Source organism: Notolepis coatsorum (genome assembly GCF_963971535.1).
Source record: "Notolepis coatsorum genome assembly, chromosome: 9".
NCBI classification, from domain to species: Eukaryota; Metazoa; Chordata; class Actinopteri; order Aulopiformes; family Paralepididae; genus Notolepis; species Notolepis coatsorum.
In genome coordinates this window covers 115,365,385-115,392,482 of record NC_140173.1, presented here as the reverse complement: position 1 = coordinate 115,392,482, position 27,098 = coordinate 115,365,385, and the positions used below count along the sequence as shown (strand labels likewise).

The 27,098-nt window shown below is 43.3% G+C and overlaps 1 protein-coding gene across 1 annotated transcript in view; it reads left to right on the top strand.

Moving 5' to 3' along the window:
• Positions 1 to 27,098, top strand: part of zswim8 (zinc finger, SWIM-type containing 8) — a 204,645-nt gene that overhangs the window by 99,234 nt on the left and 78,313 nt on the right. The window contains exons 6-8 of the mRNA XM_084322223.1: positions 4,701 to 4,782; positions 9,823 to 9,943; positions 26,369 to 26,570. Of these exons, the coding sequence (XP_084178349.1) occupies positions 4,701 to 4,782; positions 9,823 to 9,943; positions 26,369 to 26,570 (405 nt within the window). The remainder of the gene's footprint in view (positions 1 to 4,700; positions 4,783 to 9,822; positions 9,944 to 26,368; positions 26,571 to 27,098) is intronic.

Sequence of the window (27,098 nt, the reverse complement as noted above, 5' to 3'; positions counted from 1 at the left end):
TAACAAGTGTTGCGTTTGTAGGTGAATACAGTGTGTGTTTTAGCTGATCTCGGCTTACCTTACTTAAACATCATTCACACTGCCATTGAAGGGTGGAAAAAGGGTGGAATATACTCCATAGCCTCTTTCACACATAACCTCTGGACGATGCCCATAGAACCGGGTGCGGCGGGCATTGCCTGGAGTTGCATGTGGTTCTCTGTGACCGACGTGTTCTCATAAATACATTTTCTCTGCTTGGTTTAAGCGAGGGGTGGCACCTACTGTAGGTAGAGCGAGGGCATGACCCAGCAAGGGAAAAGTACCTCCTCCGCCTGTGTACTGAAGATAAATATTTAATAAATAATAGAAAACATTTATTTAACTGATGTGTAACTCTGGAATCGTTGCAAATGAGGGCAACCTCAACTTTCTTTTCCAGAATTAAAATAAATGTTTGAAATGAAATAAGGATCATTTTTTACGACGTGTAACTGTATATATAATTTTCAGAATCAATTCAAAACATGTCTTACTCATAAACTGTTCATTTATGTAAAACATTTTGGATGACAAGCAAACGGCATTTTCAGTCCGACAGCAGAGTGAACTGGCCAGCATATCATCTTGACTTGCTGACCTATTTAAAGGGGCACTTAACCAAAAAACAAACATACTGTATATGGTGCTTTTAAGACCCCCGTCTCTGGAACCACATACAGTATACTCACTGCTGGGCAATGATTGATTCCCACCAGATCCCCTACTCGGTCTCCCCCCCCAGCCTTCTTAAGCTAGGGTCCCAAACTTATTTTGTTCATATTTAGTGAAATGGGTGTGTGCCTATTGGTTCAAATGTAACAAAAATGATCACAGATGCTGTATATGTGACAGGATATCTCCTCTCAGATTGTCGTTTGTAGTTAATTGAGCAATGCCTTGTGACCACACCACATACAGGGATTTCACTCCAGTCACTCCTCGCCGCTCCTCCCAAGAGCTTTTTTGTCTTCAACAATGGGACCCCGGCATTACTGTCTGAATAAAAGGAAACATAATATGAAGATTGGACTACCTGCTCTCTTTAAAACAAACAAACAAACAAACAAACAAACAAACAAACAAACATCAATATTACAAATGTTTTCCTAATGGCATCATTCACTTGGTTCAATACCAAGTTATTGATGTGATGTTGTCCCGATCATTCTCGTGTGATGTGATATAAACTGACGCATACCACTGATATACTGTATAGCAGGCCTATCGGCCCGCGGGCCACACCCGGAAGCAACCACCGAGTGGCCCAGCGAGCTTGAATTAAATAGGCTATTTTAATAGCAATTTTAATATTGTAATATTATTTTATAAAAAATATTTGTTAATAGCAATGTTATTATGTAGCCTTAATAGCAATATTATTATGGCCAGTTCAACCCTGCCTGGACTGGCAAATAATTTTTTTCTTTTGATCCACTTTTTTTCCTTATTTAAATTTTTTTCTCCCATCCCAGTTTCGAGTTTCCAATTCTCCCCTCCCCTGTCTTGAACGTTGCTCGACTATGCCCCCCATTGGTCGGTTGTAGGGAGGATAGAAGCCTCCGGTACACGAGGAGGCAGCCTGTCACATCTTTTCACCTGCCAGCGCGGACTCTCAGTGGCGAGGTGTAACGCATGGGAGGCTCACACTACCCCCGCTACTTCCTGTCTCTGCTGTGCAGGCGTCCCCCAACCGACCTGTAGGAGTCGCTGTCCACAACGTCCAAATCCCCACCCATCGACTTCCACCCTCTAACTCTGCCAATTGAGTTAGTATGACGACTGGCCCAAGCCGGAGGCAATGCTGACACCCGGATTCGAGACCGGAGTATCTTGCATTGGTGACGAGCGCAATCTCCGCTGCACCACTCAGCCGCCACTGGACTGGCAAATTCTTGTTTATTTTACCGCCATCTCCAAATGCCAAACAAATGTGTTTTTAATTTGCAATGAGTGTGTTGCGGTAGTTAAAGAATATAATATTCGGAGGCACCACTTTGAGAAACTCCAAACTTTTCGGACAAACTCCAACATCGCTTATTCCGACAGCTACTTTCAGACATGTCTGCTGAGCATCACAATCTGCTTTGGCACAATGACGTTAGGTGGCTGAGCAAAGTCAAAGCATTGAATCGTTTCTGTGATCTCAGAGAGGAGGTCACAACTTTCCTCCGCAGTAGCAAGCATAAAAAAGCAGAAACACACTTGAATCGAATGCTGAACGACCACTTCATGGCCCAAGTCTGCTTTCTGAATGACATTTTCCTACACATGAATGACTTCAATTTGGGACTATAGGGCAGAGACAAAACTGTCATTGATCTCCTGTAACAGACGCGCGCCTTCCAAGTAAAACTGGGTCTTTGCTAAGGCTGAGCCCGAACGTTCGTTCGTTACGCTGACATTCGGACATTAATTAATGGGTTCGAACGTTCGGTGAAAAAAAAATAAAGGAGGCGCACGGGTTGAAGCAATGTGAAGAGGCTCTTATGAGCAACGGAAGCCCAAGGGGACGGCTGGGGCGCATGGTGCTCCCACGTCTTAGGTGGGAGCACCATGGTTGACCGATGCCCAGGACGGGCGCGCATCCGTGGGGTAAGACGGCCGGTGAGAGCGCGGCGCAGAGCCAATGGCAGTGACATGATGGGAATAGCCAGACTCTGAGGACGAGTGCTTGCTACTTGCTATGTTTGGGTAAATAATATGCTGATGTTATTGAACGTGTAACACTAACTATATAATGCTAATGCCACAAAACGAATGCCTTTGTTTATCTAGCCCCTTACGTGACTGCGGTGTGCAAGGGCTATTGTTTATCATAAGTAGTAACTTTGATGCAGTAGCTTGTTTATTTTCTTCTGAGTGCTTTGTTTAATTACATGTTTACATGAACAGCCACCACTGTAAACAACATGTTTTTCACCAATAGACTATGCAATGCCGCCCTCCGTAGGATCTATAATAATACAATAAAAAAAATATATATATTATTAAAATTTAAAAAAAAAAATATTAAAAAAATCTTTAATTAAAAATTTAAAAAAAAAACGTTCGTTCGATAAACCCTGGCGAACGTTCAAACCCTAAAAACGGGGTTCGGGGACAGCCTTAGGACTCTTTGCACGACTGACTTGAGCACAGGCAGGATGCTGCATTTTCCAAACCTATGCAAATCACCAGCACAAATCACTGATGTGATGACACATTTCATTGCAAGGTTGAAAGAGAACCTTGCTGGTCGATTGGATGGACTTACTCTGCCCACAGAGGTGATGGGCTTTGCCAGAGACCCATTCACTGTTGGGGACTTTTTCTCCAAAGCAAAGAAAGTGGTCCCTTCCATCGACGAGGGGAAATTCGTACTAACTAACTTGTCCACATGCAATCATCCGTAACCTTGGCACAGGAGCTTTGCACTGAGGGGCATGCAAAGTTTTGGAGTGATGTCAACGTACACCAGTTCCCTAACGTTAAGAAGGTAGCGATCGTTGTGCTAAGTATGTTTGGATCAACATACTATGTGAATCAAGCTTTTCACACATGAGCACTCTCGTTGCTCCCTGACTGACAGCACTCTTCACCAATGCCTTCGGATTGCGTTGACATCTTACGAGCCAAATCACTGCTGAACAAAACATTTCACTTCTCCCACTAAGAAAGTCATGTCAGCAAGTAGGCTACCCTTTGTTGTAGTTTTATTTTATTATTTTAGAAATACACCTGACATTTAAATCTTTTTTTTTTTTATCCACTTTTTCTCCCATTTTCTATATTTTCTCCCATCCCAATTTTGTATCATCCAATTCAACCCTCCCCTGTCACGAACGCTGTTTCTTGCCTCCCACAAGCCGGCTGCAATGTGGACTAAGTCATACATAGCACAAGTCCCCTCCGGTTGAGGTAACAGCAGTCGCATCTTTTCACCTGCGCAGCTCAATCTCTCAGTGGCGAGGAGTAACGCGTGGGAGGCTCACGCTGCCCCCGACACTTCCTGATTCTACTGCGCAGGCGCACCAACAGACCTGTAGGTGTCGCTGTCCACAACGCCCGATCCCCACCCTTCAGTTTCCCTCCCCGTAATACGGCCAATGTGTATTACTGTGGACGACCAGCTAAACTGAAAGCAAATGTGGAGCGCTGGGCTCGAACAGGCGAGCCCAGCGTCTCCAGATTTTGTGGCGAGCGCCTTGCCCACTACGCCACGTAGCCGCCCTCTGACATTTAAATTTTTAACATTTTTACCTGTAGTTAACTGTACATAATGTGGGATGTGTAAACAAAGGTATGCCTAATCACATGTCCTGGTGAATTTAAAACAAACGCATTTGTTATGTTCCTTCAGTGTGCAGTAGGAGGCGTTGCGTTATGCCTGTTTGTGTGCGTGTTATTGTTATTGCCACTTGTTATGGTTCTGAGCATTGATGTGCCTTGGTCAGATATGTGACCAAAAATATATATATATTTTAAAGTTAAACAATAAACATTGTTATTTTTTATTACATTAATTTGTGTTTGTTTAAAATTTGTCATTACCAAAAACTAAAAAAGGTTTTAAACGGGCTGCTGAAAATGTCTGCCCAGTCTATATTTCCTGGTTTCAAAATCTGGTTCAATTTAATCTGTAATTGAATAGCCTGCCGTATAGCATCTAAACTGATAGAGTGTTTTGTGTCTGTCTGTAGATTCTGCCCACAGCTCAGCGTCTCCTGGATGAGCTTCTCTCTTCACAGTCCACCGCCATCAACACAGTGTGCGGAGCACCAGGTACTAAAACATAGTATTCATGTGATTATTATATTGGAATGTATATTATACACCATTACAATCTATTGCTATTATTACTGGTATTATTATTATCATGTACAAATTAATACCTCAGACAAAGAACCATATAACTTAATTTTAAGTTAAGAACAAAGTCAAACTTTATTATCTAAAGATGGTTAAGTTAGAGTACTGTGTTCATTCATAGTTAAACACGGTAGAGTATTTTCTTGTATCACATAAAACTGTATCACTTCAAATACTTGGGCTGTCCAAAAAAAACTCAAATGACTTATATGGTTCTTCAGTGCAAGGGTTCAAATTTAGAATAGTGTAGTATAATATTGGTAGAATTATACATTAGTATGGTATTACACATTATCCCAAATGTATAGAATTTGCTGGACAAAACAATAGATTTTAGAACACACTTTCACGGTGTAAAAAATACAATTGACTCCTCGAGCGAGAGCTCTTCGTCAGACTGAGATATCTTTACACCACATGATCATACAGGTGTATGCAGAGCAGAAATTACCCTTTGTTGCTTAGTATTTTAGACATGCAGTACTGCCTTCAGCCTGCTGGGGGCACTCTACCCCTATGTAGTGTCAGTAGGTGGTTGAAGTGTTTTTTTAGGGCAATGGTTCTCAACATGGGGTCCGAGTTCCGCCTGGTACTGGCTCGACTCTACTTGCCTTTGGTACCAGGTACTTCCACTATAGATAGTGCCCCTGTCAGTGTAGCTGTGCCACATGGAACTGCCATGCCCTGAATTAATTTGTTTGATTGCCCCAACTGCTTCTTCTGGTCTACAGCTCCATGGTACCTGTTTTAATGCCATATTGTAATTCATATACATGCATTAAAATCAATTAGTTACATTCATATTGTGCTGTCAGTCTTATGTGCAAAAAACATATCAATTACTCACCCTGGCTGTGATGCATTGAATACATTGCATGTCTCCAAGGTGAAGGTAGAATCCAGAAAACGGTAGACATATTTGATGAATTGAAGTTAATGGAGATTTAGTTTAACAACAGTAAAACTATATCAAAACATCCGTTTACAAACTCAATTATCCAGTCGTATGCTCAGTAGTTCACAAACGCATGCATTTTTGCAAAAACCTTGCTAACGGAAACATTTCTGGTTAAGTGCTACCTTCAGATGGAACCCGTGTTTTCCATGTAAGTGGAAAATCGTTAACCTCAGTGGCTTCAAGATGCGTTGCCCAATTGCCTAGTAATGGTGTCCTCACGAGACCACAAACTCACAGGCTCCATTTGAAGGCAAAATGCATGTGTTTAAGTACTGAGCATACAACTGGATAAATGAGACTTGAATTGCATTGCACAAGTTGTGAGAGAGTTTGTATAGTGGGAATGCATCTCATGTCATGTTGCGTCATTTGGGTGTTATAGAAGTATGTCCGAAAGGGTTCCCAAAGGGTTTTTCCCAGAGCCACTGACTGTGAAGCGTGTCTTCTCCAAGTTAAGGCAGGACATTATGTCTCGGAGCCAGTGGGCGGGACAGCATCCTTCCATTTGAGCAGAACTGCGCGTCTGGCCAATAGTGAGGCAAAGGCAACCATATGGTGCACTACAGATGTCTGATGAGGGTCGTCTTCCTCAGTGATGCCAAACAGAGCTACCAGAGGGTCCGGATCTATATTCCGTTTTAAGATGTTAGATAGGGTATGAAAGACGTCTCTCCAGAATCTTCAACCATTTCACTGCCACACTACAGAAGGTTAACCCTTTACTAACACCGTCGGTAGTGTGATAGTAAAGGGTTAACCTTCTGTAGTGTGGCAGTGAAATGGTTAACCTGCTGTCGTGTGGCAGTGAAAGGGTTAACATTCTGTGTATTGTCGCAGTGAAAGGGTTAACTGTTTGGTAGTGCGGCAGTGAAAGGGTTAAGTCAGGGCAATGTGTCATTGTTTTTGCATTTGTCACAAACGAGGTGATTTTAGGGTAGATGCTAGACAATTTAACCTCTGACATGTGGGCCTTAAATGGCACTAGGCTGTGTCTTGCACAGAGTGAGGACTTGTGTATTGATGTGAGGATGGTGTTTGCCCCAAATCATGTTCCCAAGCTGTTTTAATCCTGTCCAGAGGTGGACATGTCAGCATGGACATTTTCCTGTACAATGTGGACATTGCAGCTTTAGATGGTGGGTGAAAAGAAAGCAATACATCAACAGGGTTAGTGTCGGGTTCTTTAGGAAAGAACGGCATGATAGAACGCACATAGTGTCTGACCTGGAAATAACGATAGACATGCGTTTTGGGCAAGTCATACTTTTCTGACAGTTGATTGATAGAGATAAAACTGTTATCTTTGAACATGTCTTTAAACATTGTGATGCCTTTCCTGTGCCAGTCCTGAAAAGTTGAGTCGTGCTGAGAGACGGGATGAAAAGATGGTTTCAGCCCTCGGAAGGGAAAAGTCTCTGTAGCCAGATGTTCTCCTGAACTGGGCCCATGCTTTCAGGGTATGACGCACACCCAGGTTATCTATTGATTTAGTCAGAGTAGCTAAACGGTGCACCAAGGAGTGTCCGAAGTGAAATATTCTGGCGTGATTTTAACTCCAGAGATGTCCGTTCTGGGCTATTGGGCTCAAGGTAGAAGTGGTTATACATTTTCTCTACCGTTATCTCCTCAACTACAGTATAGACGGTTATGTAATTCTGGACTACATCATTTCTAAGAACAAATCTCATCAGGTGGAGGTCCCTGAGACAAAATCCTGCAGCTTAATGTGTGTCACTTTGGGGGCCCCTGAAAATATATGACAAATGTGTGATAACTTGGATGAAAAGTCTGACGGTGCAGTTAGGGATGCACCGATCCGACTTTTTCAGTCCCAATACCGATACCTGGCTTTGGGTATCGGCCGATACTGAGTACCGATCCGATACCCATACCATTATCAAAATAAATAAAATCTAACCCTAACTAACCTTACTGTCATGCACTTGTCCCAATACTAACCTATACTGTATCACTCAACACTTTGATGTACATTGTTACTCAGCTGATAGAGTTGTGCCCTTCCTGATGACTTGTCGTACAGAACTTGTAAGTCGCTTTGGATATATGCGTCAGCTAAATGACTAAATGTAAATGTAAATACCCACTGTTCAATTCATAAACTATGCCTCACTGTGTGGAAGAGACTGGGATCATTCTTTTGTGCAAGGCAACATCAGGCTTGACTTAAAACATTACTTTCCTAACTTAGTGAAACTAAATGTAACAAATTAACACATAGATATAAATGTACTGAATTGTTATTTCTTATTTTATTTAGTATTATATTAAAAAGTATTAAAAAAAAATATATATAAAAATAAATCCTATATATTTTTACCGATACCCGATCCAGCTATTTTAGTGATATCGGGGGCCGATATCCGATATCAATATCGGATCGGTGCATCCCTAGGTGCAGTACATATATTTCTTGGATGACGCACATTGTGAAATAATCAGGCACCACCACTAAGATACATTTATTGAATGTTTGCTTGGATACATTATTTTATTTATTATTATTATTATTATAATACATTTTTTTAATCCTCTTTTTCTCCGCCTGATTTTACTGTGCTTTTTCCTCTCATCCCAATTTATCAAGAAATATCTACAGCAAGAATTTTGGGTCTCAATGAATCCAAAATGACAATGTGGTTAGAAGTGGTGGAGAGAATAAAAGCTAGCATATAATGGTAGTGTCTGGTTAGGAGCGAGGGATAATGGATGGATTATCCAAATGGGGAGTCCGGGAGGGGGGGTACGAGCTAGAGCATATGTGTGTAGGGTATTAGATAGCAGGTATTAGGGGTATATCCTGTAAGACATTTAACTAATTGGTGATTTCATTGGATGTGCACTGTTAATTAATGCTTGTATATCTTATCGTGTGTTGTCATGTTTGTTTATGTTTGTTTAAAAAATAATACAAAAAATACAAAAGAAAAGGTAATATATATATATATTTTAATTTTTTTTTTACTTTTTTTTTTCATTCACTTATATATGTTTTAAGGAAATCACAGTTATAATCTTACACATACATGTGAAAAAATATGTAAAAAAAAAGATTTTATATATTTTTTCATAAAAATTATTAATAATTTCGATATTTTTGTTGATTTTTCTCATAGCTACGAGTAATCCATTACTCACGCCCATCCCTAATACCTATACATCCACATTTATACATGCATACCTATACATCCACATTTATACATGCATACTTATATACATCCACATTTATGCACACATACCTATACATCCACATTTATACATGCATACCTATATACATTTATACATGCATACCTATATACATAATAATAATAATAATAATAATAATAATAATAATAATAATAATAATAATAATGGATTGGATTTATATAGCGCTCTTCGTGACACCCCAGTGACCCCAGATCGCTTACAGAGTCCATTATTTGTTCATACACAGTCATACCGGTGGTGGTAAGCTACAATTGCAGCCAGAGCTGCCCTGAGGCAGACTCACGGAAGCTTGGCGAATAATCATCGCCTACGGCCCCTCCGACCACCACCAACATTCATTCACATGCATACACATTCATACGAAGCAAGTAGGTTAAGTGTCTTGCCCAAGGACACAACGGCAGTGGGATGGACATGGGCTTGAGCGGGATTCGAACCACCAACCCCTCGATCATTGGACGACCCGCTCTACCCCTGAGCCACGCCGCATCCACATTTATGCACACATACCTATATACATATACATCCACATGTATACACTCATACCTATTTATACACGCATACCTATATACCTATACATCCACATTTATACACATGTTACTCCACACTGGTTACTGGGGTATTTTGTGCAGTGATGCTATGGCAGAGGGGACAAAACTCCTGCCATGATGGTCTGTTTCCAGGCCAGGAATCTGTATCTGTGACCAGGTGGAAGTGGTGTGAAGAATGGCCTGTTTAATTCTCCTTCATATTTGTGTGTGCGTGTGTAGATCCCACGGCGGGGCCCTCGGCCTCTGATCAGAGCACCTGGTACCTGGATGAGTCCACTCTGAGTGACAACATCAAGAAGACCTTGCACAAGTTCTGTGGCCCATCACCTGTCGTCTTCAGGTAACCCATGCTTTAAATGGGCCATATTATGGAAAACGGGTTTTGTCTGGTTGTTTCACAGTCTGAAATGTTATTTAGGGTAACAATGATATTGTGGGAGCGCAAGAAAGGATGAAACGGGAGAGGTAGTCGATTCTTTCCTTTTACTTTCTCAACATAAATTCATATACATACAAAAGAGTGCAGAGACGTTAACGTTACTATAGTACTAGTGACAGCAGCCAGCTGACATAATAGTTACACAATACACCTCCCCGTTCCCAGAATCCCGAGTCTTAAAGGAGCCCTCACTCCGCTCCTAAAGTCCAGTGAATGTCTGCACCATTGTGCGTGATAAGTGAGTCACCCCACAGAATTCACCATAACCCCCCAAAAGATCACCCACAGTCAACGAGGCGGGGGGGGGGGGGGGCGGATCAGGCGCCCGAAACGACTCAGAATAACCCGGATTGGGGCGTGTGGGGGGGATTCAGGAGATAGTGAGGTGACGGGAGGGAAAAGCAGTTGGCAGGGGCCGGGCAGGGGGTCGTCCACGCCGCGGGGGCCGGGCCAGTTCAACTGGCCTGTCTAGGTCCAAATGGGCAGGCTTGAGACGGTCGACCGATACCCGCTCTGACCTTCGTCAAATGTCCACCACGAAGTTCTTAGGTCCCGCCTCCAGGGTGCGAAAAGGGCTGTCGTAAGGGGGCTGCAGAGGGCTACGGTGGCTGTCATGGCGAATGAAGACATACCTGGCTGACTGCAGATCCCTAGGCATGTAGGACTGAGGGAGGCAGTGCTGGGAAGTTGGGACTGGGGTGAAGGCACCGGCGCCATCCCTGAGCACAGTCTGAGATGAGGTAACCAACCAGGGAGCCTTGGCATCCGGGAGGAACTCCCCCGGGACTCGCAGCGGCTGTCCGTACACCAGCTCAGCAGCCGAGGCCTGCAGGTCTTCTTTGGGGGTGGAGCGCAGGCCAAGCATGACCCAGGGAAGCCGGTCGACCCAGTTGCTGTCCGTAAGGCTGGCCCGCAGAGCAGCCTTCATAGAACGGTTCGCACAAGCCGTTGCCCTGTGGGTTGTAGGCTGTGGTGCGGTGGAGCTTCACTCCCAGGCCCTCGGCGACTGCAGTCCAGAGCCCGGACGAAAACTGTGGGCCCCGGTCGGATGTGAGGTCAGATGGTGTGCCAAAACAGGCTACCCAGGACCCAATGAACGCCCGGGCCACCTCAGCGGAAGTGGTCGATGACAGCGGGACCACCTCCGGCCACCTAGTGGTTCTGTCCACCATGGTGAGGAGGTGAGTAAACCCGTGGGAGGGGGGCAGGGGACCTACCAGGTCCACATTGACATGGTCAAAACGCCTCTCCGGCATGAGAAACGGTGCCAAGGGGGCTTTGGTGTGACGGTGTATCTTTGCACGCTGGCACGCCACGCAGGAGCCGGCCAAGGCTGCGATGTCCTTCCTGAGGCCATGCCAGACGAATTTTGCACCGACCAGCTTAGTGGACGCCGTCACCCCTGGGTGCGACAGGCCATGGATGGCTTCGAATACCTGCCGCCGCCAGCCGAACCATCGGACAGGGCTGACCGGTGGAGACGTCGCAGAGGAGTAGCACACTAGCAGACTATAGTACTAGTGACAGCAGCCAGCTGACAGCTGACATATGCAAGTTACACAATACCCACCCCCGTTCCCAGAATCCTGAGTCTTAAAGGGGAACTATCTTATAAATGGCCTTTTTGAGTGTTTAGCATTGTTTCCTAGCTATGTGAACTTATATTAATATGATCTATGTCTCAAAATTCTCATATTGGCGCATTCTTCCAATTCTCCTCTCACAATATTCACCCTCACTGAACTGAGTCATTTGAAAATGTGATGATTTGTGATGTCAGAAAGACACCGCTGCATGTTAATGTTGAGATACAAGATGAGCTGCACACAGTGGCTGGACCTGGAGCCCAGGCTCAAAACGGCTCGAGATCTTGAGGTAGAAAAATGCTGTTTTTGAGGACTTGATTAGAAATACAAAACAATGAATAAAAAAAATATATATATTACAGAGGTGTTCCATAGACTCACAGGAATTGTGTAAAAGTGCCCAAATAGTGAAAGAAATAGTAAAATAGTTCCCCTTTAAAGGAGCCCTCACTCCGCTCCTAAAGTCCAGTGAATGTCTGCACCATTGTGCGTGATAAGTGAGTCACCACAATATTATGTATTCCTTGCTGTTTGGCTGGGGTTTGAATTCACAATAATCAGATTAACAAGCCTAAACAAGCTGTTCAGAATTGCTTGCCCTTGATGATATGACAATTGGAACACGAGCAATGAATTAGCTTTGATTAATCAATTAGCTGTGCATACTTAATGCACAGCTAGTGCACTGTAGGGGTGTAAAGATTCACTCGCACGATACTGGGTTAGATTCCGTCACAATATTTGTAACAATTGAATGAAGAAGAATGATGCCCTACTGTAGAAAATAACATGTTCACTAGGTACAGACTGCTGGAACAGAGAGGGATGGCATTTTCTTTACACCACTTGAGAGGACAGCTAGTGAGTGAAATAGAGGTTTCTTGCTGTATGTCAATTTCAAAATGTGTGATCTGTCTCACTCACTCACTCACTCACTCACTCACTCACAGAGAGAGAACATACATATTTGGTTGTGCTGCAACTGCACTGCTTTCTCCTTCAGCCTGGTCGTTGTCTAGGTGGGGCAGAAGTCAACATCTAGGGTCCAATGCTGTGCTCTCCAGCGGATAGTTGTGTTCCCCTGTGTATCTGTCTGAGAGGTCTTTCAGGATGGCTCTCTTCATCTATCTGTTTGAGAGGTCTTTCAGGATGGCTCTCTTCATCTATCTGTTTGAGAGGTCTTTCAGGATGGCTCTCTTCCTGTATCTGTCTGAGAGGTCTTTCAGGATGGCTCTCTTCATGTATCTGTTTGAGAGGTCTTTCAGGATGGCTCTCTTCATGTATCTGTCTGAGAGGTCTTTCAGGATGGCTCTCTTCATGTATCTGTCTGAGAGGTCTTTCAGGATGGCTCTCTTCATGTTGGGCACGGTGGGGGAGCATGGCATCTGACGAGGAAGCATAAAATGATGTCTGAGCCATCCAGAGTGTTGATTTCACGGGCATTTTGTTGTACTTCTGTACTCACGCGAACTGCTGCTACGGCCTCTTTCTGCACAAGATGGTGTTCGATGTCCATTGTGCTATTCCAGCATGTCACAACGTCCAATACAGCGGTGGCTGTGGAGAAACCTTGAGATACTGTGAAACATTTTACTTCTTTTGATGTTAGTCTATATAGTTATCTGTCCTCTATGAATCTGTGTCTGGACCAGCTCTACTGAAGGTGGTGGAACAGGGAGAAGAAGTCCAATCCTCCTTGGATCATCAAGCCTCTTCTTTCTCCTCTGTGGTAATCCCTTACCAGAACACAGTCGTACTCCTACAATGGCTCGTTGCAGGTCAGGGATGTAGTCGACGTATTCCTTTTTGGATTTCATGGAGTGTGTAACTCCACCTCGGATCCTTCTTAATCCATGCCTTCTGTAGCTGGAAAAATAGTTTGAATCACAACGATGATTTTCTTTGTTGTTAAAATTCAGTCCTGGCGGTAACATCCTACAGGGGAATGCCACCCATTTGATGAATTCACATATGATCTTCCTGCGCCCCCAGGACACTTCAGTCAGTATTCGTGAACCCGCACAACTCCAAAAAGCTAGGAATCAAGAGAGCCCAACCCAACCAATCGGAACCCTCTAATTTGTGACGTAACTGGGCTGAAAAAATCCGGGGCTGCTCCATAGACTATGAATAGGGCTCTGACTTTAGGAGTCCATGCAATGTTTGTTTGTGCTCTTACACTGGTTCAGACCTTCTAGCAATGCTTATAATATGAACCTCATTTGGTTGTAAATGTCAGAGCTCTGTTCATTATCTATGGAGCAGATTTTACATCCTGGTTAAATCACTGATTGGAGGGTTCCCTCTCTGATTTCTACCTTTAGGAGAGTGGTGCGTGTTCACAAATACTGACTGAACTGTCATGGGACACAGGAAATGGGTGGCATTCCCTTTTAACAGTTTACAAACCCAACTAATAGTTACTCACCTGTCAAAATAAAATTGTATTACTTCTGCCCTATTGGCCCAACACAGGTGATTATAACGGGCATAGTATACTAACCCCTACAGCTTCTACACAAAGCAGTGAAAAGAAATGGGGTTCTCAAAAAGGCAAATTCAATCTAAAATGTAGAAGATGGGGAGGGAAGCAGTAGTATGACAAGAATTCATATAAATGTATCAAATATGCAATTGACTGAAGCCTCCCATATGCACCAACTTTACAGTGTAAGAAGACAGGCTATGGGTTACATGCTGAGCTCTCTGCTGTGCATTTTGAGCCAGAGCATCTTTGATGAACATCCTGCATGTAAATCACAAGACTATTGTCTGTGATCTACGCCCAGTAACGCTGCACAGTTGGCGCTCACTCACTGTAGGCTTCAGTAAACTTAACATTTTGTTTCATTATACAGTTGCTTCCTTCCCCTCTTTTTTACATTCACCCTTTACAGGTTCAACACTGCTATGACTGTAAAAGCGAACCAAAATGATGTTGTACGCCATTTGGATGCAAAGGAGAAGCTTTATTGAATGCAGATCTTTATTGAATGCAGCCGCAGGACAAAACTTAACATACAAAAAAGTTAAAGGCAAAAAGCACAACCAAGGGCTGCACAAGACAACAGTCAACACACTTCAAGCTCAAATCTCTTATTCAGGAGCTGTTGTGTTTTGTTCCGCACCTACTAGCTTTTAATGGATTATCACCATTGCATTCAAGAGGCTTACAACTTTCCTATGTTACTATTGTGGCCCTTTATCAAAACCCTTATTTTCCCCACTGCTTCTAAGTGATTATAAAAAAACACCTTCTGGCCCTTTTCTTTGAGCACTGGTGGACGATGGTTGTGGAAGTTGTAGACCGTTGCAGCCAACAAGGTTCTTACTTCATAAGCAGGAGGGGTCGAAAAGAATAGCGTTTGCTGGGATACAGCAATGTGTGGTTGTGAAATCCCTCCAAGTCCGAGGTTCACCTATTACAATCACACATTGTTCACAATTAGCTATACATGATCAAGTACTCTTATTACAGATTGCAAAATAGACCATATAGATACTGCAATTAACCCATTTTGTTTGATTTAAGCCACATAACTATTTAGGAACCTGCCTGAAATTGAGTGATTTTGGCACTTGTTTCAGCCAAAGAGGATTCAGGACAACCTCTCGAGAGCCACATGAGCAGTAGAACCAGGAGCAATCCATTTCCTCTGCTGGACCTCTTCTTCAGGCATTGGCTTGTGTGAGCGTTTCACAAATGCCCATTCATGCCTGCCGGTAATGGTCTCCAATATCCACACCAGAGGCCCTGGAAGCAACCTGTATTATCTCATTATCCCAGCAGCACTGTAATATACTTTTTCTCATTATCACTACAACACTGTAATATACCTTTTCTCATTATCACTGCAACACTGTAATATACCTTTTCTCATTATCACAGCAGCACTGTAATATACATTTTCTCATTATCACTGCAACACTGTAATATACCTTTTCTCATTATCACTGCAACACTGTAATATACCTTTTCTCATTATCACTGCACCACTGTAATATACCTTTTCTCATTATCACAGCAGCACTGTAATATACCTTTTCTCATTATCACTGCAACACTGTAATATACTTTTTCTCATTATCACAGCAGCACTGTAATATACCTTTTCTCATTATCACTGCAACACTGTAATATACCTTTTCTCATTATCACAGCAGCACTGTAATACACCGGTTCCTGACAGGCAGCGAGCGAGCGAACTGGAGACGAAATCGCGCGCGACACTGTCCTGATATGACGCGGCGCTTGTCCGAGTGTGTCTGTTTGATTGATTGATTGAAAAGTTTATTAACAGATTGCAGAATGGGTACAGTACAGCTCAGTACATACAATTGTTAAGGGGATGCAGACCAGAGAAAGACTTTCGTCTTGTTTACATCAGGGTCCCCCATTTTCAATTCATCATAACATATATGACATACATGACATACAGATAGACAGTACTGCTACATCTATACATTTATGACATATCAGATTTGCAAATACAGTACTGTTTGTGATACAAAAGTGTCCAGAAAAAGAGTGTATATACATTTGGCGTAGAAACTGTACATTGGAGGAGGTTGGGTGGGTGGGGTGGGGTGGGTGGCTGAGGGCTGTACATTGGAGGTGGGGGGGGTTGGGTAGGGGACACATACACATTTTACACTGTACATTGGAATACTGACAAAGCCTTACTTGGTAATTTACTGTACAACTAGGTTAGGACATTTGTAGGGGCCAGTTTCGAATTGCAGTCTCACGTAGGTGTTTTTTGAGAGTCTTTTTGAAAGTGGGTAGTGATTCACATTCCTTTACAGCTTTAGGTAGGGCGTTCCACATTGATGTGGCATAATTGCGAAACGTGTTTAGTCCCTTGTTTGAGCCGAATCTGGGTTTTACATGATTTGTGGAGCTCCCTCTGGTGTTGTGATCGTGGTATTCACTGACCTTTGGGAAGTATTTTGACATGTACATGGGTACCTTGGTCGCGTAGTGTATCTTGTAGACCAGGCCCATTGCAAGTTGCTGTACTCTGTCGTCTACTCTAAGCCATCCTAGGTTGTCAAAGTGGGCAGGGGTGAGGTGGGTTCTAGGAGTCAGGTCAAGCAGTAGTCTGACTAGCTTGTTTTGAGATGTTTGTAATTTTTTTTTAGTGCCTTTGAGGTGCTTTGGTACCATGAGGTGCAAGCATAGTCGTAGTACCCTTGAATGAGTGCTCCTGCTAGAGTCTTCAGGGTATTCTTGTTTACCAGAGAGGAGATCCGGTACAAGAATCGCGTTCGTTGGTTGACTTTTTTTATTACATTGGATGCCATTTTGTCACAGGAAAGATTAGCCTCTAGGATGGAACCCAGGTAGGTAATTTCATCTTTCCTTGTGATAATATTGTCACCCACTGTAACCGAGAAGCCGTCGGTCTTGCTGAGTTTGTTATTTGAACCGAAGAGAATGGACTCTGTTTTGCCCATGTGTAATGATAGTTTGTTGTCGGCGAGCCATATGCAGATTTTGCCTAGTTCCGAGCTGAGGGCTTTTTCAACCTGTAACTTGTTCTTGTCAGAGACCAGCAGGGCTGAGTCGTCCGCAAACAGGACCAAGTTGCAGTCACAAGCTGACGACATGTCATTTGCATAAATTAGGAATAGTAGCGGTCCTAGTATGCTTCCTTGTGGAACACCACAGCTCACTGTGAGGGGGGGGGATAGGGTACCGTTTACCTCCACCATCTGTTCCCTCCCCTCCAGGTAGGATTGTATCCAGCTCACTGATAAACTATCAAAACCAATTGCTTTTAGCTTGTCAATCAGAATGGTGTGATTGACAGTGTCGAAGGCCTTTTGTAGGTCCAGCATGACCATGCCGCAGTATTTGCCCGCGTCCACCTCTTGTTTGATGTGGTCGTTCAAGTAGAGAAGGCATGTGTCAGTGGAGTGGGATGTTCTGAAGCCAGATTGGAATTCGTAGATTCGATTTTTTTCCGCGAGGTACTTTTCTATCTGTTCGTATACTATTTTTTCCATGACTTTCGAGATGGATGTAAGGATAGAAACAGGGCGGTAGTTGGCCGGGTCTAATTTGCTGCCCTTTTTGTGCAGGGGTGTTACTCTCGCAATTTTGAAGTCCTTGGGGACGTGTCCCTGTTTTATGGAGAGGTTTATTATGTGTGTGATGACTGGGGTGATGGCTGCTGCTGAGTCTCTGAGGAATTTGGAGGGGATGTTGTCATGGCCAGTGGCCTTGTTTGGTTGGAGGGCGCTCAGCTTTTTGAGTACCTCATCTGTAGTTACCATTTCCAGTTTGAAGTCGTCTTTGTGGACGCCTAGGTTCTTGTAGTATGCTACTATGTGTTCTACCCCATACTGCCCTGAGTGGGAGGGTAGTTTGTTTACCAGTGTTGTGGCTATGTTTGTGAAGAAAATGTTTAAGTAATTGGCTACATCCAGCTTGTCTGTGATGAGCGTGTTGTCCGTCTTTATGTTTATGTTTGAGAACCTGGTTTTAAGTTTTTTACTGCAGCCTAGTTGATTGTTGAGTAATTTCCAAAGTTCACGTGGTTTATTTTTGTTTTCCTCGGTTTTGTCATTGATGCATTTTTTTTTAGCAGTTTTGATCATGGAGTTTACGTCATTTCTTAGTCTGTTTCTTTCTAGTTTGAGTTCAGTCACGTGGTCTTGGAGTTCACTGCTCGTGCTTTTGGTAAGCTTTGACTGGCTTTTACGAAACTCAGAGCATTTTTTGTCTCTGGCTTTCATAGCGGTCAGTATTTCAGTGTGCATCCATGGCTCAGCGCGATTTTTTACTCTGGTGGTTCTTAGGGGGGCCATGTTGTTTAGTATTGATGAAAATTTGGTTTTGAAGCCAAGCCAAGTTTCTTCAACCAGTGTACCATTGAGTTCATCTGACCAGTCCAGACTCTCCAGTTCAAGGTTAAAGGCCTCGCTAGATTACGTTTTGAGGTCTCTAGATGTGACTGTTTTGTGACAGCCAGCCTTTAGTTTTAGCTTTTTGCGGGTACAGAATATCATATAATGATCACTTAACCCACATGCTATAACCCCTTTATTGGAGATCTTGGACTTGTCAGAGGTCAGTATGAGGTCAATGGTAGTCTGAGTTGATTCACATATCCTTGTGGGTTGGGTGATTAGTTGGCTGAGGCCGTGCAGATCACAAAACCTATTGAAGGATTTGAAGACGGGTGCATCTTTTTGTTGCATATCCGTGTTCCAATCCCCAATAAGAATTTTTTCCGCATCCTCAGCTCCAGCTAAGCACACATCCAGAGTATCATAAAAGCCAGTTTGATCCGGCGGTCTGTATATTGTGCCGACTAGAACAGATTTTGCCCTTTCAAATAAAATTGTGTATTTACCTGGAAGCACAGGGGCAAAGCAGCTTGCGATTCTCGACCAATAAAAAGTGTTTAGGGGCGGGACTCGGCCGCGTAATCGCTCAACTAGAGACACAGCGAGCGAATATTTGAAGGGGGAGCGACATCGCCGCTCAGTTCGCTGTCGCTCGCGGTAGGTCAGGATATTCTGATTGAAACGAATACATTTTAATCATTTTCGCAATCACGCTCGCTCGCGTCGCTCCCTGTCAGGAACCGGTGATATACCTTTTCTCATTATCACTGCAACACTGTAATAGACCTTTTCTCATTATCACTGCAACACTGTAATATACCTTTTCTCATCATCACTGCAACACTGTAATAGATATGTTCTCATCACTGCAACACTGTAATATACCTTTTCTCATCATCACTGCAACACTGTAATAGATATGTTCTCATCACTGCAACACTGTAATAGACCTTTTCTCATTATCACTGCAACACTGTAATATACCTTTTCTCATCATCACTGCAACACTGTAATATAAATTTTTTTTTATCCACTTTTTCTCCCCTCCCCTGTCTTGAACGTTCCTAGACTATGCCTCCCACAGGTTGGTTGTAGTGAGGACAGAAGCCTTGCATCACGTGTCCCCTCCGCGTGTATGCTTTTACCAACACGTTCGTGTTTCCGGGTTCCCGTTTTGCGCTCTGATTGGCCACTGACCTATGCTATTACGCCCCCCTTTACGTGCATTCTCGTGGGAAAACCCGAAACAACATTTAATAAAGACGAGTGTTAGTTGTGTTTCCCCATCTACCGTCAACATAAAACCATGCACCACCCGCTGGAGGAGTAGTGGGGGAGAAGAAGAGGAATATTTTTAAATAGCAAGAATTATCGACTGGCAACTCTGTGCTCGTCAGACCTGCAGCTGCTGGTACTGTATGGAGAGAGAGGCGGGGGTCTCATCTCCATGTACAGTAGCCGAACCTAAGAAGACACACAACAACAGACCGACAGCTCAGTGATTGAAACCTACGTGTTTGTGCGACCATGTCGACCTGAACAATGTGGGATAATAATAAGAACGAGCCGCCTCGGGGGCCTGGAGGGAGGATACCGCAGGCCGCTGCTGCTGGAGCTGGACCGAGTCATGTGAGACAAGCCGGCGGCAGCAAGGTGCACGGACCCGGGGAGAAACCACCGCCTCGCCCGGCTGGTGCTTCACAGCGCGTCTCAGGCGAGAGCGTAAAGGGGGGCGTAATAGCATAGGTCAGTGGCCAATCAGAGCGCAAAACGGGAACCCGGAAACACGAACGCGTTGGTAAAAGCATACACGCGTCCCCTCCGGTACATGAGGAGGCAGCCTGTCGCATCTTTTCACCGCAGCAGCTCGAACTCGCATGGGAGGCTCACGCTGCCCCCGTCACTTTTTGCTTCCGTCGCACCGGCGTCACCAAACCGACCTGTAGGAGTCGCTGTCCACAACGTCAAATCCCCACCCACCGGCTTTCCCATCCTCTAACACTTGCCAATTGTGTTAGTATGAACGACTGGCCAGCCGGTAGCAACGCCGAGAGCTGGGCTCGAACTCAGCGTCTCCTGCGTTTGAGGTGAGCGCCTTGCCCACTGCGCCAATCAGCCGCCCCTGTAATATACATTTTCTCATTATCACTGCAACACTGTAATAGATATTTTCTCATTATCATTGCAACACTGTAATAGATATTTTCTCATTATCACTGCACCACTGTAATAGACCTTTTCTAACATGACAAGATATTGCCATTATGTGGTGAAAGCTCTGACTAAAACACAAAGCATTGTTGATTTTTACCTTGTCACAGCAAATTGTACTTACCAGTAACCTTCTTGCATGGCTTTACTCAAGAACCTTGAATACTCACTGTAACGTTAACGCTACCTAGCTACCGTAACTGTTACCTTATAGCACCACAAATAAGATGCAGGCTGCCTGAGTCAAGTTCAGTATCTCTGCTTGAGTCAGGTTCAGTATCTCTGCTTGAGTCAGGTTCAGTATCTCTGCTTGAGGCAAGTTCAGTATCTCTGCTTTAGGCAAGTTCAGTATCTCTGCTAGAGGCAAGTTCAGTATCTCTGCTTGAGTCAGGTTCAGTATCTCTGCTTGAGTCAGGTTCAGTATCTCTGCTTGAGGCAAGTTCAGTATCTCTGCTTGAGGCAAGTTCAGTATCTCTGCTAGAGGCAAGTTCAGTATCTCTGCTTGAGTCCGTGCTAAATTAGACAACCAGATCATATCTAGTCTGATGGGGTATATTTAATTTGATCATGGCTAGCTCACTAAGAGACAAGAAATTGGCCCCAGAACGGTCCTGTTCGTTGTTTTCAAACCTAATGATGACGATGGTCCACAATTTAGGTAGAGTATATTTTATATTTATAAACGTTAGTGGTAGCTACCAGTCCAACAGAAAGAGGGCCACAACTGGATCTCTCCTCAGTTTATTTTCTTCTTTCAATGCTGTCCACCTTGGCAAGGCAACGCCAATGGCAACAATTTTTTCCCCTCACTGACGACCTCTTTGCTTTTTTGACAGTTTGCCTTCATCTGAATGTAATTTTTTTTCTTTGTATTTACATTCGTTTTTAAAGTTTCATCGTGTAGTAGGGCTGACCCCTATTAGTCAATTAGTCGACTAATCGGTCCAAAGGAGCCGTAGTCGACTGCCAACCTCTTAGTCGAATAATCTTTTTTATTTTTTTTATCATTCTTTCCAAAAGAAAAGAGGCCTAGAAGCGTGGCTAACGCTAATGGCACGCATACCAGAGGCTAACTGCCTACGAAAACAGGCACAGAGGCACTGAAAGAGGATTTCACCCATCTAATGAACACACTAGACTAGACATATCAAGATGTATCCATCAGTGGACCAATTGTATGCTTTTGCAGAGGACAAGAAGCCTTCAGTCGACTCCTTCAGACATTAAGCACCCCCCACAGCCCAAAAAAAAAAAAGTGTATACGTTTTCTTTTTTCTTTTGTCGACTAATAGTCGACTAACGGCAAATTTTGGCCAATCATAGTCGAATATCCAAATCCTTAGTCGGGGACAGCCCTATCGTGTAGTCATCAGTATTTAGTTTGTTTGGCCGTTTACTCAATCGCAGTGCTACAAAAAAAGAAAACACTACACCACTCAAACACAAGTGAGTTGAAGAGCAAGCCTGTTGCGATAGCTCCGCCTACCCTCTCTGGCAGACCAATCACTGCTGGGTGAATGCATCACTGACTGTGCGCAGCTTGTGATTTTTCCCGGGAATTTCGCCACAGACACCTAGTTTGTAAGAAATAAAAAAAAAGATTTGTAAGGCCCGACAACACACGTTAATGTCCCCATGGGCCGGACACGTCTTCTTTAAACAAGAAGAAACATCACAATAAATCAAGAACAAAACAAAACACCATAAAGTCCAAAAAAATTCTAATAAATGCATGTAAAATAAATAAATGCAACACTCTCAGACATACCCCATGCGAAGTTAAGGAAAAACTCACTAAAACCTAGCAATAGGAAAAAATACACAATACACAAAATAGGCAATGTGGAGGAGAGAAACCTTAGAAGGGCCATTCAAGGGGGGATCTCCCTTCTTAGATGGTAAATGGCTGCTTTTTTATATAGCGCTTTTATCCAAAGCGCTTTACAATTTGTTACTCACATTTTACCCATTCACTCACACATTCTCACACCGACGGCGGAGGCAACCATGCAAGGTGCCAACCTGCTCATCGGGAGCAATTAGGGGTTAAGTGTCTTGCTCAAGGACACATCGACACGCTGCCCGGGAGGAGCGGGAATCGAACCGGGAACCTCCGGATTGCCAGGCGACTGCTAGATGTCGGTGATAGTAGTGTTGCAATAAAACAGGCAAACAGTTGGTAAGCATGCACTCATATGTGTAAATAAACACAGATACCGTAATTTTCGGACTAGAAGCCGTGCCTTTTCCCCCCATTTTTCGACCCTGCGGCTTATATAACGGTGCGGCTTATGTGACTCGACGTGACCAAACCCGAAAATGTAAAAATCGAAATATTGCTTTTTTGACTGCATTGAAATGTTATTTATCTGTTCCCTTATTTGCTAAACTTAATACAACTTGTAAATGAGTTAATTCTTGTTATTTGTCCGACAGTATTGTGTCCCAGTGCTAATTACATATGGTAATTAAACATTAAAACACCTGCGGCTTATAGTCCAGTGCGGCTTATATATGTACACATCATTCAATTTAGCAGCTGCGGCTTATATTCAGGTGCGGCTTATAGTGCGAAAATTACGGGTAAGTGCATGCGATAGCAACTGAACATTTTGAAAGATAAAAAATAGAGCTGATGGTGGATCTATTTGAGGCAAGGGGGCGGCGCAGAGAGGGTCGCATCCTCCCGGTCATCATCACGGGACGTCCAACACTCCGGTCATCACTCCGAGACAGCCACTCACAGGGAGACGGGACAGGCGTTAGACAGTTCGCGTGATTGTAATGGGCGGACATAGCAATAGATACAAGTGGTAAGCATATATGTATATAGAATAGATCGATAGAACACAATCACCATTGTGTTACATATTCAGCGATAGATGACTTAACAGACATGTATTTAAATGAAAATCTTTGAGCTTATTATGTGTGAGCAAAACACTGTGGCGCAATGCATGTTGCCTGCATTGTCTGTGATGACTGATTCCCTTTCAAGCTCCCACCCCAAAAACAGCCGATTTCAAAGCTATATTGTTGACTGTATGATTTGAAAGGAGGGCGCATCTTGGACCACATGACTCACCGCTTCCTTCATCTGCTGTCGTTGTGTCTGATAACATTACTTCCACACTCGCCCCCCACAGAATGCAGCCGGGAGCGTGACACATGGCGTTGAAAGATCCAAGTCAAAACATGACAGTATAGACCACTGCACACTGACGTAAGTGGTTGTGGCTACGGCTGTGGGGTTGCTGGAGACATGATCCAGGAGACTCGGGCATATAAAAGTCTATTGGATCATGTCTCCAACACCCCCACAGTCGTAGCTACAATCACTTAAAGGGGACATGCATTATAAATGGCTTTTTTCAGTGTTTAGCATTGTTATATAGTAATAGAGGTTAGTATCAATGGGTCTGTGTCTCTAAATACCATATTGGCGGATTGCTCTCATTCAGTTGAGACAATTTCCTCCTCCAGTTAATTAGGTCATTCTGATTTGACTCGCTCGGTGACGTAACTGGGAGCTGGTGGAGCTGATTGTGATCTGATTGGCTCTGTGGTTGTAGCGCATAGTGAAACCCGACACTTCCTCAAACGGGAGAGGCAGAGAGCGAGCGAGAGAGAGGCTCATACGCTGCGTTTCTCTGAGCGATCTCTCCTCAGCTGTCTGCCCCTGCTTAGTTTACACACAGAGCACACATACACACACGCACGTTGCGCTGTCTCTCTCTCTCTCTCTCTCTCTCTCTCTCTCTCTCTCTCTCTCTCTCGGGAGCACTAGTATATCACTGTAATATCTTTGCACATGCTCCCACGCGCACGCCTGTATTCCGATCCGTACAATAATAATCACAGAGGTATATATTGTCATTTGAAACAAGTTACCAATGCATTGTCCCGTGGGATTATGCCCCTTGTGGCGAAATTTATTAGTATCCTCCTCAGTCTCTCTCTATCTCTCTCTGTGCCAGTCGTAGACTGTGTGGATGACTGTCACTCAAAGTGCTTATGGGTGGAGCCAGGCCAACACAGCCTGAAATCCAAAGTGAGAAACATTTGGCTTTTGAGTACTTGATTAGAAATATAAAACAATGCATTTTTTTGGAATTGTGTAAAGTTGCCCAAATAGTGCTAGGAATAGCAATGCATGTCCCCTTTAATGTCAAGGCTCTCATCCACATTCATTCATTTTCTCCCCCCGCTCTCTCTCCCATGAGCTCAATGTAACACGGATGTGTAGTGGTCTATAACATTGATTGCACCCTCTGCTGTTCAAATGATAACATTTTTAAAAGCAGAGCTCAATAGTACTTTATTAAAAATAATAGAACACAGCTATTTGGATCTATTTTTAATTTCCACAATGCTCATCGTCAGATTTCTTTTATCGCAATGTATTGTTACACTCCTACTGCCCAGTTAGTAAATGTATTTACATTTTTTGATTGGTCTGTTATTTCTGTTAATGACTTGTGTACAGTCACAGACGGCTGTCACTCATTTTATTTACATTGCTACGGCAACAGCGTCAGTTCTGCTGATCTATTTGGCGAAAGTTTGTAATCATTTTGTAATCATTTTAAATCAATATTTTGTATCAAATGATGTCTTTGGTAGGTAGATATGTAATAATCTGGATAATATAGAGCAAGCCAGGTCATTATTGCAAAATAAGCCCCTTCAGGATGATCCTAAGCCTCTGGGTTTCTTTTTCAGTAATGATCATTGCACTGTACATTATCCTTTACATATTAAACATAAAGAGTTATAAGTAATGCATACTTGTATAATTCACTGCACAACTACATGGGCTGTCCTCGACTAAAGAAATTGTTACTTGAAAGGAACCAAGTATAAAATGCCTTCATTCCAAAGGAAGAGGTATGTTTTTTGAATGTATATAGTACCTGCCAATGTAAAGGCAGAGATTACCGTACTTTTCGCACTATAAGCCGCACCTGACTATAAGCCGCAGCAGCTAAATTGAATGATGTGTACATATATAAGCCGCACTGGACTATAAGCCGCAGGTGTTTTAATGTTTAATTACCATATGTAATTACCATTGGGACACGATACTGTCGGACAAATAACAAGAATTAACTCATTTACAAGTTGTATTAAGTTTAGCAAATAAGGGAACAGATAAATAACATTTCAATGCAGTCAAAAAAGCAATATTTTGATTTTAACTTTCGGGTTTGGTCACGTCGAGTCACATATAAGCCGCACCGTTATATAAGCCGCAGGGTCGAAAAATGGGGGAAAAAGCCGCGGCTTATAGTCCGAAAAGTACGGTAATCTTATTTGCTAAAAGTCGGGTGCTAAAAGTTGGTTTCTCTCATGCTTTCAAGTGGAATGTTTATACTCTCTACCAAAGACAACATTGTTGATTGTCCTAGACCGTTAGTCTCAAGAAGTTATCCTGTTATATAATCAACTGCTTAAGAATTTGACTAATAGTCAAATAATTTTGCTGACAAATAGTGTTTTATATCTATATATTTTAAATAAATAAGTGTCTCACATTATTGTCCTTCCACAAATTAATGCAATAATGCAGAATTATCTAATCCCTGAATCCAGTAGTCTACATAATGTAACTAATCTAATAAGGCCTAAAAAGTACCAATATGTGTCTTAAGACGTCTTCCTCTGCATCTCGTAGCGATGTGAACTCCATGTACCTGTCCTCCACGGAGCCTCCGGCGGCGGCTGAGTGGGCGTGTCTCCTGCGTCCGCTGCGGGGGCGTGAACCAGAGGGCATCTGGAACCTGCTGTCCATCGTCAGAGAGATGTTTAAGAGGCGAGACAGTAACGCTGCCCCCCTGCTGGAGATACTCACTGAGCAGTGTCTCACCTATGAACAGGTATACACAATCACACAAACAACAGTGTCTCACTTATGAACAGGTATACACACACTAGGGCTGTCCCCGACTAAGGATTTGGATAGTCGACTATGATTGGCCAAAATTTGCTGTTAGACGACTATTAGTCGACCAAAAACAAAAAATATATATAATATATATATATATATTTTTTTATCATTCCATTTGGGCTGTGGGGGGTGCTTAATGTCTGAAGGAGTCGACTGAATGCTTCTTGTCCTCTGCAAAAGCATGCAATTGGTCCACTGATGGATACATCTTGATATTTGTCTAGTCTAGTGTGTTCATTAGATGGGTGAAATCCTCTTTCAGTGCCTCTGTGCCTGTTTTCGTAGGCAGTTAGCCTCTGGTATGCGTGCCATTAGCGTTAGCCACCCTTCTAGGCCTCTTTTCTTTTGGAAAGAATGATAAAAAAAAAGAATATATATATCTTTTTATAAAAAAATGTTTTTATTCAACTAAGAGGTTGGCAGTCGACTACGGCTCCTTTCGACCGATTAGTCGACT